Source organism: Aethalodelphis obliquidens, unplaced genomic scaffold, assembly GCF_003676395.1.
Source record: "Aethalodelphis obliquidens isolate GAN/ISIS:26980383/991018 unplaced genomic scaffold, ASM367639v1 scaffold22, whole genome shotgun sequence".
Taxonomy (NCBI): Eukaryota; Metazoa; Chordata; class Mammalia; order Artiodactyla; family Delphinidae; genus Aethalodelphis; species Aethalodelphis obliquidens.
This window is the reverse complement of record NW_020837966.1, coordinates 5,583,719-5,599,287: the sequence shown is the minus strand read 5'-3', so window position 1 is coordinate 5,599,287 and position 15,569 is coordinate 5,583,719. Positions and strand designations below refer to the sequence as shown.

The 15,569-nt window shown below is 42.0% G+C and overlaps 1 protein-coding gene across 3 annotated transcripts in view; it reads left to right on the top strand.

The window, feature by feature from the left end:
- The window catches only part of ARHGEF3 (Rho guanine nucleotide exchange factor 3), a 272,463-nt gene that overhangs the window by 238,342 nt on the left and 18,552 nt on the right, over positions 1-15,569 (top strand). For all 3 annotated transcript variants that reach the window (XM_027121139.1, XM_027121140.1, XM_027121141.1), the window contains 4 exons: positions 6,832-7,002; positions 9,901-9,963; positions 12,317-12,413; positions 12,565-12,641. In XM_027121139.1, the coding sequence (XP_026976940.1) occupies positions 6,832-7,002; positions 9,901-9,963; positions 12,317-12,413; positions 12,565-12,641 (408 nt within the window). The remainder of the gene's footprint in view (positions 1-6,831; positions 7,003-9,900; positions 9,964-12,316; positions 12,414-12,564; positions 12,642-15,569) is intronic.

Here is a 15,569-nt window from a genome sequence, read left to right as displayed (position 1 = left end):
TGTGTGTGTGTGTGTGTGTGTGTGTGTGTGTGTGTGTGTGTGTGTGTTGGGGGAAGCAACCAGAAACCATACTTATTACCTGTCTGGAAGGTAAGGATGTAGTTGAGGAGTAACCTGTATTCTGTGTTAAAAGGAACTCCTGATTTTCTGCTGTTCTTTACCATTCCTGCAATAATAATTAGACTGTTGTAATAGTTGACTATTGCAATTTAAAGGTTGTCATTTTAAATTTAGTACTAACATCTTCCATTAGTTCAGTATTTATAGCAAGCCAAGCTCTGTGCAAGGTCCTTTATGTTCGTGGCCTCATTCAAAACTCTGCAGGGTAGAACTCATCACCACTTTATAGGGAAAAAAACCTATTGTGTGCTTTGCTGCACAATAGCCAGGACATGGAAGCAACCTAAATGTCCATCGACAGATGAATGGATAAAGAAGATGTGACACATATATACAATGGAGTATTACTTAGCCATAAAAAGAAACGAAATTGAGTTACTTGTAGTGAGGTGGGTGGACCTAGAGTCTGTCATACAGAGTGAAGTATGTCAATCCATTTAATAGTAAGCTATCTGCTACAAAATAGCAATGGTAAATGTAGAGAATTTCCCTGGCTTGAACTCTTTATTGGAGCGTGTTATCTTTGGCCGTAGAGACCTTCTGTTTTGGGAAAAGGACAAGGGAGTACCCCACGGAACAGGCAGCATTAACAAACCAAATCTTCCATCATGCCTAACGTGCTGGGTTTACATTTCCTCTGACACGTGTAAAGGGGCCCCCTTTTCCCACCTACAGCATCTTTTCCATATAGCCAGTTCAGGCATAAACATGAGCACCCATTTCCTAAATCTGCAGTATCTGTGCCTGCTATGGGGCCATTGTTATTTTAGCTGCCAGTAACTATGAACTTTGGGCTTTTGACTCATTTTCTGGGCCAGATTCCCTCATGGAAACTCTTGCTTGTCCTGGAACATTTTTCAGTCCAGGCCCAGAATCCCCATAACTAGGGGGTCCTATGTACATGATTCTGTTTTGAATCCAGTCCCTTCCAAGCTGGGTCCCTTACTTTGAAGTGAGCCTCTCCTGGTCACCGTGGACCAGTGTTTCTCACCCCAAGGGACATTCAACAGCATCTGTAGATGTGTTGGTTGTCACAGCTTGAGGTGGGGGGGGGGGCACTACTGTCATCTAGTGGTTAGAGGTAAGGATAATATTAAACATTCTGCAATGCACAGGACAGCCCTTCACAACAAAGAATATTCTGGTCCAAAACATTAGTGGTGGCAAGGCTGAGATTCCCTATCACAGACTGAGAAGTAGCCTGAGACTCATCTATTTGGGCACATGCATTCCAACACACTTTAAATTTTACCCTAGAGGAAGCAGGGTAGGATATTGGTTAAAAATTGCAAGTGGGGGCTTCCCTGGTGGCATAGTGGTTAAGAATCCACCTGCCAATGCAAGGGAACGGGTTCGAGCCCTGGTCCGGGAAGATCCCACGTACCGCAGAGCAACTAAGCCCATGCACCACAACTACTGAGCCTGCGCTCTAGAGCCCACGAGCCACAACTACCGAGCCCAAGAGCCACAGCTACCGAGCCCTCGTGCCACAAGTACTGAAGTCCGTGCGCCTAGAGCCCGTGCTCAGCAACAAGAGAAGCCACCGCAATGAGAAGCCCGCGCACCGCAATGAAGAGTAGCCCCTGCTCGCCGCAAATAGAGAAAGCCCGCGCGCAGCAACGAAGACCCAACGCAGCCAAAAATAAAATAAATTAATTTTTTAAAAAAAGCATTTAAAAAAAAATTGCAAGGGGTGGGGGAGAGTTGCACTCAAATAGACCAGATGTGGATTGTCATCCTGAGTTCACCACTGACCTGGGTTATTAAATTCTGGAGCACCGTTTATTAGCTGCATGACCTTCAGCAAAGAATCACCCTCTCTGAGCCTCAAGTTTCCTCATCTATAAAAAAAGGGTAGGAATCCTCACCTCTTGGGCATAGCAGGGCTCTAAAGCCCCACTCACAGAGCCCAGCACATACAAGCAACGACATTCATTCATTAAGCAAAATTGTTGAGGTCCTACCATGTGCCAGTGTTGGTGAATCCATCAGTGAACAGAACAAATAGATATCCTTGTCTTCAAGGAGCTTACCTTCTATTGGGAGGAAACAGACATGTCAGAAACAAACCGGTAAATGATATCACACAGCACATGGTGAAAGAGAGCCAGAGCAGGGGGATGGGCAGTGGCAGGGGCACTGGAAGGGACGTGGCTGTTCTCTCTCTCAAGGCATTCCTCTTCTTTGGGTTTTTCCTCCTAGCAGTAGTCACTTTTTCTCCGCCAGCTCCAATCCTCTCATCTAATTGTGGCCAGCTGTACTGATGACTGGTAGGGGTGCAGGTATGGTGTGTGGTCAGCACTGTCATGAACACCCCCCCATGGCTTGGGCCTGGTTGGCTGTGAGCTGTCTCCAGGGCCAGCCAGCTGCTAACCATACCTCTGTCCAGCATTCTTTATTTCTTTGGGATTCTTCTTTTCAGCATCCTTCCCCTTTCTAAGTGGAGTTTTAAAAAGACAAAATGTTTGTTTTAATCCATCCAAATTAAAGGTGTAAATCTGAAGTTTGATTGGTCAAAGAGCCACTCAGTCATTATTCCTAAAACTGAGCAAATGCATTCCCTCTTCTTAACTAGACTTAAACTCCAAGAAGGCTGAGTCCCTGAAACCATCTGACTGAAACCTCCCTGCAATGCATGATTTGCATGTAAACAGCAGGTACAGTCCCCGTAGTAGAAAGAGCTCAGGTCTTGGAGTCAAACACATCTGGTTTTGAATCCTAGCTGGGGAGATACCTTAGCCTCCCTAGCCTCAGTTTAATCATCAGCCAGATGGGAATAAACTCTCACCTTTCAGGGTGGTTGTGAGGATCGGAGAGAACTCATCGGAAGTACTAAGCATGGGCAAGTATGTACGGCCCCTCTGTGATATACGTGGTGAACTTCATCCCTGTTCCTTCCCCCTTAGTACCCAAGCCCAGCAATCACTAAGGAAAGACAAAACCAGGAATTCTTAGAGATGGAGCTCCCCTAGTATAGCTCACCTCTCTCTTTTTTTCCCCCAAACTGCAACAGAAAAAAAGTCTCCAACTCTGGGAAATTTTTCAATAAAAACATAAAAATATGTTCAATCTTATGTTCGAAACATGAAACTGAAATTAAGATGTATCTGTTCTTCCTATCAGATTGATAATAATATCCTATTTATGAGTGTGAAGGGAAAGGTACTATCATATACCTTTCTGGAGACTATGAAGTTGAACAGACTATTTGAAGGTCAATTTGCCAGTACTTATCAAATGTTAAGAAGTTGATACTTCTTAGACCAAGGAATTCTACTTAAGGAATCTGCCTTACAGAAATACCAGCATAAATACATAAAGGATGTTCACTAAGGCACTTTTTATAATAGGCAGGCACTGGAAACGTTTTTAATGTCCATCAGTTGGAGGTTGATTAAATCCATGTGGTCCATCCAGACTATGGGACACTAACTCTGTAGCCATTAAAAAGAATGGGTGGAGGCTCAAGAGGGAGGGGATGTGGGGATATACATATACATATAGCTGATTCACTTTGTTGTACAGTAGAAACTAACACAACATTGTAAAGCAATTATCCTCCAATAAAGATATTTAAAAAAAAAGAATGGGTGACTTAAGAGGTATAAACTACTATATATAAAATAAATAAGCTACAAGGATATATTGTATAGCGCAGGGATTATAACCAATATTTTATAATAACTATAAATGGAGTATAATCTATAAAATGTTTGACTCACTATGTTGTACACCTGAAACTAATATAATGTTGTAAACCAACTATACCTCAGTTAAAAAAAAAGAATGAGTGACTTTGAACAATGGAAATGTTTTCAAGCTAGAGGTAGTGATTGCACAACACAGTGAATGTACTAAAGGCCGCTGAATTGTTCACTTTCAAAGTGGTTAATTTCATGTTATGTGAATTTCACCTCCATAAATTATTTTTTTTTTAAGAGTGGGTCTTATATTCTAACATGGAGAGACATGTTGTTGAATGAAAAGAGAAGACATTCTGTTTTCTGTGAATATTAGCAAATGCATGGAAAAGGTGTGGAAAGACCTCGAACAAACTTATAGCAGTTACTTCTAGGAAGTGTACTTGGGAAAATGAGGGGATTTGTACTTAATTTTATATATTTTTGTATGAAAATTTAAAGTTAGCCTAAATTACTTTCAAACTGGTGGTGGGGACGGGGGACACTTGAAGTTGGTCAGGGGCTGACACTGCAACAAAGAAGGCGGTTGATTCTCTCAAGTGAAAGTGGAAAATGTCTTTGATTTTGAATCTTCTTTTTTGTGTTTTCCTCTCTTTCTGCTCTTTAATTCCTGCCCCAGCTGGCATCAGAACCGCAAACTGAGATGAGTGAGTTACTTGGTGACTCACTTTGCTTGTTTTGACCTTTCCGTGCCTGTGGCTAATTGATTTTGAGTGCGGCGGGATCTGCAAGCATTAGGCTGGTCACTGTTTATAAAGGCCTGTTTTCAAGAGATCACAGGGATTTGTGAGATACCATTAGTAAAATGCATTTGGAGCAAGTACTTTCTTGACCCTCACAGGGCTGGTCCAGTGATCATGAGCTCATTAATGAGCCCAGGAGCTCACAGGTGCCTAGGCCAGCCTGAGGAACTGTGTTACTGCTTGCAAACAGAGCTCGCTTCCTGCTTCCAGAAGGTTGTGGTGATACCCTGAAGCCCCTTGGCAATTTCTTTTTTTTTTCATTTATTCATTTTTCTAGAATTATACAAATTTGTAAACTAGGGTGAAAATTACCTATAACGTCATCAGGCAAAAACAATAGATTTGGTGGCATTCCCTTTGTATCTTTGCTCATGTGCATTTTTTCATAATTATAAAGTGTTCATACACAGATTTTAATCCTAATTTTATTTTAACTTACAAAGAAGGGATTTTTAGCTGTTAAAAGTATCTCAGAATTATCTTAATTGGCTAGATAACATTCTATCAAGCAGATGAATTATAACTTGTTTAACAACGCCCTTATGTTGAATAGTTCTTTTAAAATTTTCTTTACTTTCTTAAATTTTATGGTTGAATCTCAAAATATTTGGAAGCTACCTTATAACGTCTCAGAGATGACGGCTCATATGTCACATGCAAAGTCAGTTCCTGCCCTCAGGAAGTTTATAATTCAGAGCAGGTGACCAATAAGTATAATAAAATCTGATCATCATTATATCAGAGAGATGTCCAGATTGTTCTGGGAAAGGATGGGAGAACACTGGTAAAGGCTTCCTAGAGGAGGTATTTGAGTTATATCCCAAGGACAGTTAGGAGTTAGCCAGCAAGGCAACGAAAGAAAAGCATTCCAGGAAGACAAGACTGCTTGAAGGAAGCACAGCAAATGGCAAAGCATGGTACATTTAGGGAATGGCAGATAGCCTAGTAGGGCTGGAGAATAGGGGGCTCATGGGTGAGTGGCAGGAGGTGATTCTAGATAGATAGACCGTGGTCAGATTACAAGAGGACTTCTGTGCCAAAATAAGGAGTTGGAACTTCACATTGAAGGCCATAGACATGTCGCCACAGCCATGGCAGGGAACACTTGCTAAATAAGAATGTGGCTTTTCAGCACAGCAACACCTCATTGCTTTGGCAAAGTTTCCAGTAAGTGTGTTGAAATCATCTAGGATGAAGGCTGAATATGATGCATTCAGCTTTCTTCTTGATCATTTGTATTTGTCGAGAGAAAGCACTGTGGTAGCATGTTTCAGCCACAGGGGAGGACTTTGGATGATTAGACCACCCCAAAGTCTACCAGGACCTCTTTGTAAAATAAGAACATAACTTGGAACAGGCACCATTTGCTGCCAAGATGGTAACTGACAGAGAGAACCACAACTGAGGCGAATGTAAACAGAAAGAGGAATGTATCAGTATTAGCCCTTAGTCTTAGTGGCTCTTCCTGGCTTCAAGCACACTGAGATCCAGGGGCTGAGTGTGGGTAGAGCTTGCTGCTTCCCTCCTTCCCTCCCTCAGACTCTCTCTCCATCCCTTATTCTGTGTGTCCCTTTATTCTCTCCTATAGTAGACACACTCTTCTGTGTGAACAGAGAGAGCTGCCTCAAGAAACTCCTGCTTATGTTATTTCGTGAGCTTACAATCCCAAAGGAAAAATCTTCTGCTCTTTCTCCCATGAAGCACACAGCAAATTTCAGGGAATCGCATGTCCCCCTCTGAACCAGGGTGGTGGAGTACTCTGATTGGTCAGGTCTGGGGGAGCCCGCCCAAACTATGTGAGAGGGGATACCCAAGGAGAGTAGGCAGTGTCCCCAGAAGGAGGAGGAGAGTAGGAGTACTGGCCAGATGTTCTTTTTGCTTTTTTTTTTTTGAAGGACATCCACTACTGTTAACCTTTGTTGTTCTCAAGAGCGGAGGTGTCCGCGGGAGAAAAGTAGAGCTCATGACTTGTCTGAGAGCCACCTTTGCGCATGCATTTGACCTGAAATGTTTTTGTGCTGTGGTACACTTGGTTACCCGGTCTCGCAGAACGGATACTCCCTTCAAGTCTCTGAAAGCGGCCCCTTGCCCGATTTTCCTTAGCACGTAGCCACAAGACAATGCCCTACTTCCCACAGGCCTTGTGACATTGTCCTCTCTTTCTTGCAAATGTCTGATTTATGCTCTGTCAGTAACAGGAAGCCACTCAAACGATCCACCCAGTCCTGCTGCTGCCCCCGTGACGGTTTGTTTTTCTCATTGTTTAGCGCTCCATCAGCTTCCGCAGCGAGAGCCGCCCTGACCTCCTCGCCCCCAGACCCTGGTCCAGAAATGCCGCCCCCTCGAGCACGAAGCGGAGAGACAGCAAGCTGTGGAGTGAGACCTTCGACGTGTGCGTCAATCAGATGCTCACGTCCAAGGAAATCAAGCGTCAGGAGGTAGGCTGGGACCCCTGGAGTTGCCCTTGTGTCTAGAACAAGGCACACTGAAGGCAAGAGCCAAGCTGGGGTCTACACCACGGTCTCCAAGTCAGTTCTTCACTGCATTGATAGAAGGACGACAAATGGGCATGTCAGGCCTTGTAAGGAGCTGAGAAACCAGCATCCAGCTGGATGGGTGTGGCCCTGACTTTTAAAAGAAACTGATGTGGGGAAAAAAAAAAAAAAAGACACTGATGTGAAAATCTGAATTTACAAAGAAGATGAATCAGGAAGTGTCTGTTTAGGACCATAGAGTTCACAGAAATAATCATTTTACTTATATTTTAATAGCACCTTCTAGAATATTTTAAAATACTCAGTTTATGAAACTTTGATCCAGTTTTGGGGAAAACTTTAATATGGAATGCAGTTAATTTCATTCCCTGTAAATTTTCTGTGTCAGTAGCCTAGATGGCTATGATAATACTACTTTACAGAGAACTTGTCATGTGCCAGGCTGTGCTAAACACTTCAAAGGTGCATCATCTAATGAAATCCTTGGAATATCTATTTTAGCAGAGAACCTGACACTGGCAAAAGGAGTACTTAAAAACTTTCTAGGTTTTTGACTTCCGCAATTCTTTTCTAGGACTTTATCAACCAGGCACACTTGTACACAGATGAAAAGATGCACGTGTAAGGTTATTCATCACAGTGATGTTTACAATAGTGCCAGAAAGAACCTGAACATCTATTACCAGGTCCTGGTTCCATAGTGAATGTGCATACATTCTGTAACTATAGAAACACGAGAAGTGATGATATGTGTGTATGGCTAGGTGAATAAAGCAAGGCACAAAATAGGGTGGTATAGTGTGCTACCATTTACGTAACAAAAGTAAAAATGGGTGTGTGTGTGTGTGTGCGCGCGCACACGCGGGCTCGCATATTTGCTTATAGACGCATAAAATATTTCTGAAAGGACATGTAAGGAGCTGGTAACATTGTTGCTTCCTGAGAGGTGAACTGGGTGGTGAGGAGGAGGTGAGAGGGAAGTTTTCACCATGTGCCCATTCCTAAACTGTAAATTTTGAACCATGTCAATGTTTGTCTATTAAAAAATGAATAAATAATTGAAAAATAATATGTACACTGAAAAAATCATTTGCAGAAATATGGCAAAATCTTAACAGTGGTTAACAAATGGTATTGTGGATAATTTTAAATTTTCCTCTTTATACTTTTCTGTGTAATAGTGTGCATATATAACTTGTACAGTGGGAAGGAAGGAAGGGGGGGGGATTGATTCTGCAGATGAAGAGATTACTAAGGTACAGTGAACACGAGGTCACCCACCTAGAAAGTTACAGAGCTGGAGCAGTGAACCAAATCCCATGGTCTTCACAGTCACACTGTGCTGCCCACCTCCCTCCACAGACACCTGACTGTGGTGTATCCCAGTGTGGGGTTTTGTGGTTTTCCTCTCTTGGGGGCCACATTGCGCTCTGGTAAAACAGACATACAAGGAAATCTGAGGAAGGTCCAAGTAAAAATATTTAATTGTACTGCAGCCACCCATGTCCTCGTTTTGATAATGCTCTGTAGTTATGTAAGTTGCCACCATTGGAGGAAGCTGAGTAATGGCTATACAGGACCTCTCTGTATTATTTTTGTAACTTCTCATGTGAGTCTAATTATTTCAAAATAAAAGGTTAAACAAAGTAGAGTACCAGGAGGGCATGACATGGAAGCTTTACTGGGGGCCTTGAGAGGGGTCACCATGCAGTGGCCTCCAGTGCAGTGTTCTGCCTCTGCCCGCTGGGCCAGGGAGCACATTCATTGTCCTGCTGTCCATCAACCCCAGGGATGGAGGTGTTCTCCAAGCCTGCTCACCTCTTCCCTCTGGTCTGAAAGAAACGTAGTAGTCACCACAGGCATGTAGTTCTTTAATAACATAAAGTTTGCCAACAGTTGAGACTGTCAGATGAGAGAGAAAGAGTGTTCTGCACATCATCGCTCTTAAATTATGATGGCTTAACAGAAGCAAATCATTGCGTCCATTTACACACTCTTGCACACAGCCAGCTCCTGTAACTTTATTTATTGTGCAGTGCGGGGCCAAGAAGTAAGTTAGAATGAATTAACTTCACCAGACATCTAGAGTGATAAAATATCGGATTCTTCCTGCAACACAGCCTTAAGACAAGTGGCTGATGGGAATAAAGCTATCTGTTGAGATTTTACCTTCTGTTGAATAGAAGGAAGACAAATTGTGATGGCCCAATTAATAGTAATTCCATGTCCATCACTGAGAACAGACCCTGAATCATTTATTATGATTGTCACTCACAAAAGAGACATGGAGTCCATGGCTCAGACTCTAATTATTTTACCTAAAATAGTTCCATCTTGTTCAGCTGCATCACAATTGTGTAAATGAAATATGACTTGTTGGATTAGAAACACATGTGGAAACTCTTTCTCCCACAAACAAATAGGCACATTACACAGAAGTTTTGCAAAATCTTTTCTTTGTAGATTTTAGCCACTCGATGCAATTGCTTCGGGTCAATTTAACTTTTTAAGAATCCTTTAAAAATCCTTAAGAGGGCTTCCCTGGTGGCGCAGTGGTTGAGAGTCCACCTGCTGATGCAGGGGACACGGATTCGTGCCCCGGTCCGGGAAGATCCCACATGCCGCGGAGCGGCTGGGCCCGTGAGCCATGGCCGCTGAGCCTGCGCGTCCGGAGCCTGTGCTCCGCAACGGGAGAGGCCACAACAGTGAGAGGCCCATGTACTGCAAAAAAAAAAAAAAAATCCTTAAGAAATAAGTAGATATGGGGCTTTGAGCATCAGTTGAATTTGGTCTCAAAAATGAAAGGAAAGTTCAGTAAATGTGTTTTACCTTTCCTTGCAGGCCATCTTTGAGCTTTCTCAAGGAGAAGAAGATTTAATAGAGGACTTGAAATTGGCAAAAAAGGTACATTCGAATCCAGTGGTCCTTTGAGTCACCTCCTGCTTTTTTCCTCTGAGTAATTTTACAGTTCTAAGATTGTGTTTTATTAGTACTCATTCTATGACTAAGACAGGTCATCAAAAATTGAGAAGAACCTACAAACCAAGTAGTGGGGAAAATGTCTCAAAGCAGGAAGGCTCTAGATCTGGCACTATTAGGGGTTCTCCTCTGCATGTCTCTAATGCACCTAAAAGAATACTTCAGTTTAATCAGAAAGTGTTCATCGGGCCTGGCTTCACATGCATTTCATTGTCCTAGAAGTCTCACATGCAGGTCCCCTTCATCCCTGGGAGAGAGTGTGTAGACATCTGAAACTGGAACCATGTCTTAGAAAGTCATTTGAATCCCGTAAGTGGGTAAAGTGGTTCATTGAGGCAACTGCACACTATCATGTGAGTTAGAGTCTTTTATATGGAAACTTGTTTTTAATCACTTTGTGTGTGGGAAGGGAGAGGAACTTCATGCCTTGTAGTCTGTGTAGTCTTGAAAACAGCCTTCCTTGAAAACCTTTCCATTCCACTGACCCCCCAGAATCCTTCATCTGATACTCACAGCCTCCTTGAAAAATCAGAGGGTTGTAAAGATACTTCCCTTCTTTTAAGTGTCCTTAGTTCAACTTTATGCTAATGTCCTTAGTCCAACTTTATCCCATCTGTAGCATTCCTGAGAAATGGCTATCCAAGCTTTTCTTGGAAGCAGCCAAGAAACTGAGTTTTGGGCAGGGCTGAGGAGGAGGAAGGTGGGGAGGACAAAGAAGGCATTTAGGGGCTTCCCTGGTGGCGCAGTGGTTAAGAATCCGCCTGCCGGGGCTTCCCTGGTGGCGCAGTGGTTGAGAGTCCGCCTGCCGATGCAGGGGACACGGGTTCGTACCCCGGTCCGGGAAGATCCCACATGCCGCGGAGCGGCTGGGCCCATGAGCCATGGCCGCTGGGTCTGCGCGTCCGGAGCCTGTGCTCTGCAACGGGAGAGGCCACAACAGTGAGAGACCCGCGTACCGCAAAAAAAAAAAAAAAAAAATCCACCTGCCAATGCAGGGGGACACGGGTTCGAGCCCTGGTCGGGGGGAGATCCCACATGCTGCGGAGCAACTAAGCCCGTGCACCACAACTATTGAGCCTGTGCTCCTGGAGCCCGTGCTCTGCAACAAGAGAAGCCACCACGATGAGAAGCCGGTTCACCTCAACGAAGAATAGCCTCTGCTCGCCACAACTAAAGAAAGCCCATGCGCAGCAATGAAGACCCAACGAAGCCAAAAATAAATAAATATAATTAATTTAAAAAAAAAAAAGAAAAAGAAAGCATTTAACTCTGGGAGACATCTTTCTGGTCATAAGTCCAACTCCTCCTTCCTGCATCAAGATTTCCCTTTTTCACTTCTGTCCTTTGCTTTGCTGGTCCTACCTTCCTGGAAACCCTTCCCTTTCCTTTCAACCATCCATATCCACCTATCTTCCAGAAGCAAACTCAAGTCTCAGTACTTTCTTCAACAGTATTTACCGCCTCCTTCTCTATGCCAAGCAGCTCATCTTTAAATTCTCCCTTAGCCATTCTACCTCTAATTCTCCAATCCTCTAGAGCAGTTACGATTTGATGAATATTTGCTGCAATGTGATAATTGTCCTGTTTTTAATCTTGAACTATTTTTTAAACATATATTTAATTTTCCATGCCTTTTTTTTTTTAAATCTTCCCAATTAGCTTTATAAAACTCCTTCAAGGCAGGGACTGTGCGGTCTGAGTGTTTGTATTCTATTGCAGTGCCCTGGGTATATTTATGTGTTCATGTGGTTTAATTGTCATTAATAAGAGGTAATAAGATTGGCAGAGATTTTGCCCTCTTTGCTTCAAATCCATAGTGAAGGATACCAAGCACCTTTTTTTTCCCCTTCCTTTACTTAGTTTAAATATGGACTAATTGAAAAATAACCTGCTAGTAATTAATTTTGTATAAAGTGGGAGTTTTTCAAGCTGCTAGACCTTCAATAAAGTTAATTTTTAAAACATTATACAAATCAAATCTGCGCTATACTTAGGATTTGTGCCCTTTCCGAGATGTAAGATATACTAGAATTTTAAAAAAAGAAGCTTTAAAAAAATCTGCTTTGGTTTATCAACAACCACAAAAGGCTCAAGGCAATGCTGGATTCTCATCTGCTCCAACCACACCCATCTGCTGTTTGTGCAGCATTATGGGAGAAGTCGTGGGGAGAGCCAAATATTTTGTTATTGCGTAGGGCCTCTCAGAAGGCATTTACATTAACAACTTACTTCCTCTGATTTTAAATGTTTGCCTCCATCTCTTGCCCTTCTTGTGCAGGCCTATCATGACCCCATGCTGAAACTCTCCATAATGACAGAACAAGAGTTGAATCAAATTTTTGGAACACTGGACTCCCTGATTCCTCTACACGAAGGTATAATTTTGTTCCCAGAATGAGTCTTGACTTGTAGCCTTGAGTTGTCTTTTAACCAGTCATGGTTATGTAATAATGTGAGTAACCCAAAATCTCCCAGGCCTGTTCATATAAGCATTCAAAATAAGCATTCTGTTTGTTTTTTTACCAGACCTCCTTAGTCAGCTTCGAGATGTACGGAAGCCCGATGGCTCAACTGAGCACGTTGGCCCCATCCTCGTGGGCTGGGTAAGAAAAGTTCTCTGGTCTTGATTGAAGATAAATTTCAATAATGTAGATGGAGTTTCATTTTAGCGAGACTCGTTTTATTGGCAAACACTGGTTTCACATCAGAAAAAATTAAAATAGCAAATTTCTAGTAAAATTTATCATTACATTTAGCCTTTATCTCCTCAAAGCATGGAAACAATTTTTTTATTATTATAAATGTACTGCATTTAAAGATAACATGGCCTTTGTACAATAAAAGAAGTAAAGGCACACGTGAAATTGTTACTAGTTTCATATTAAAGAAAGTAAAACTAGTTAATATTCACATCAGGCCAATTATGAATATAATTATTACATTTTTTATTCTAGTAAAAATTTATGTACAGCTTCCTGTCCATCACTAAGAAAGCTTTTATTCATGCTACAAAAAAAACCTCTTATGGTCAAATGTCATTTCATAAATGTTGTTAGTGTTTAGCATATATCTGATCCTAAGTAACTTCTTAGGAGAGCTGGTTATTACGCTGATCTTTATCCCAATATAACCCATACCCTTTCCTAATTGAAGAAATCACCTGTGACTTTAGGTTACGGGTTCTAATTTATGGTTCTGGGGCTGAACTGGTGGTGTATTGAGTGCATAATGTAGTTGTTCAGTTGTAATTTATTTTAGACAAGGCATGCACTCTCTATTTTGCCACAGTCCCCACCACTCCCTGTTATGCATTTCTGTTTCCTTCTGTGAGTCCTCGAGTGTTCCACCCCTGCTCCAGGTTAGTTCAGGAGTCAATTTTAGCACTGAGGCTAAAATATCCCAAGGGTATCTGAAAGGCAAGTAATGTTGTAAGATGAATAATTTAGAAAACATGCCTTAATATTTCAGGAGAGATCATTCATCTTACATTTTTGACTTTGATTTTATTATGAGCCATGTTAGATGTCTTAACTTCATTAGCCCACAGATAAATTTCTCTAAAGAGAGTTAGCTAGCTGGAGACAGAGGAAGTGTAATGAGAAGAGAGAGTCTGGCTCAATCTTTCTTAAACTTCCTCAGTCTGTGGATTGCTTTGGTGGGAGTGAGGGCACAACTCCAGAATAGCATGATGACCCCTCTGTTTTTGACAAGATGGCAATGTAGAACTACAAGGTTTCCTCAGACGTCATATACGAATTGTCAGTTCATGCCAGAAGCAAAAATGAACGCATTTGCCTTGTTACTAATTTTTTTTCTGAAATAAATGCACTTCATTAGGAAATTAGTTTGATATGGGGTTAGATTTTGCAGTCATTTTCTGTACATACCCCAAAGAAGTTTGACCATGCCGGTCCATTGCTATCTGGACACTTCCCACATCAAATGGGAACTTGCAGCTTGAAGAGTAGCCTAAAATTAAACAACTGGCCCACTGTTACCAGACCTCATGAGAAACGGTCCTTATTCATCAGGACCGATGAGCAGTTAAATGTTTTCCCTCTTTTAACTGCAGATGTGTCCATGTGAGTGGGAATTGTAAACCAAGGGGTACATCTGTTTGAGTTCTGGTCTTTTTAACAGAACAAAATAAACATCTTAGTGGACTTTGAATGAGAAAAGTCAGAGCCCATTCAACCCATGAAAAATTGATTTTTCCCCCCAAAGGAAAAAAGTGGAAAAAAAAAAAAACCCTTTTAAACAAGTGAGTTTCTCAAGTGAGATAGCCCTGGCCAGTCCTTTTGACCTTAGAATGAATCAATTACTTTGAAGACCTTAAACAGAGTGGTGGGTTTTTTTCAGGGAACCGCCCTCATTACTGAGGATCAGTAACCATAGGTTGGCCTGTTCTCATAAGCCTCCCCTTCTCATAAAGAAACAACTTCCCAAGTGACATCTTCATGCTAATGTTTTTTTCAGTAATGAGGTAATTTATCAAGTCTCCAAGGCAGCAAGTTCTCATGTTAATTTGGGTTCTCATTAAATTTTCATTCCAAAGAGAGAGGCAGGGTACACGGAAGCAAAAAAATACATTTGCTCTATCACTTTTCATGTTAGGAAGATAGAAAGAATTTCTTAAAAAAAAAAAGGCTGAGAGTTTCCCTTAGAAATTCTTGATAGTCTCCTTAAAGAGATGGTGAACAGTTCAGAGCTTTTGAGGGTGGTGGGGAGGCCAAACACATTTCAGACTGGTTTTGTCTCCAGCTGAGCAAGTAGTTTTGTTTCTCTCAACCACAGTTTCTTCAATGAAAATATTCTAGGGTTAAATAATAATAATATTAATAATAACTATTACTTACTGATTCTTAACCAGGAGCCAAGCTCTTGTTACACTTTCTATCTGCCATATCGCAGTATCTCTCTAAAAGAGGACATTAGTATGTGCATTTTGTAAGTGGGGAAACTGAGGCTTCTGAAGGGTCACCTGACTATTAACTGTCTGAATTAGGCTTTGAACATGATACTCCCTGGTTCCAGAGTCTGTCGTCTTAACTACTGAGTTATCACAGCGTATTTTGGAACCAAGATGGGTATATTCTTCATTCCCTATCTAGTTAAAGGTCACCTGTGGCTTTTTCTAGCCAGTGGGCTGAACCAGATAGCTTTTCAGGTTATGCTCAGGAAATGAGCACCCTGTGAGCAGTGAACACAGGACCAGAGCCAGATTTGGTTGCCATGGCAGCAGAGGTGGCAGGATCAGAGAAGGTAATGGCCCATTGGACAGCAAGCGGACCATGTGGTTGGGGTTCCTTGCTAGTTTACATCTGATGGTTACTACTGATTTGTTTCTCCATAATGAAAACATTGGGCATTTCCAGGTCTTTTTAAAAAGCCAGGAAGTGGAAATGAAAATAAGAGGGCCTGAGTCTCTTTTTAATTAATTCTGAAGATCTAAATTACAAGCCACAGCGCCACATCTGGAGAGTGTGTGTGTGTGTGTGTGTGTGTGTGTGTGTGTGTGTGTGTGTGTGTGT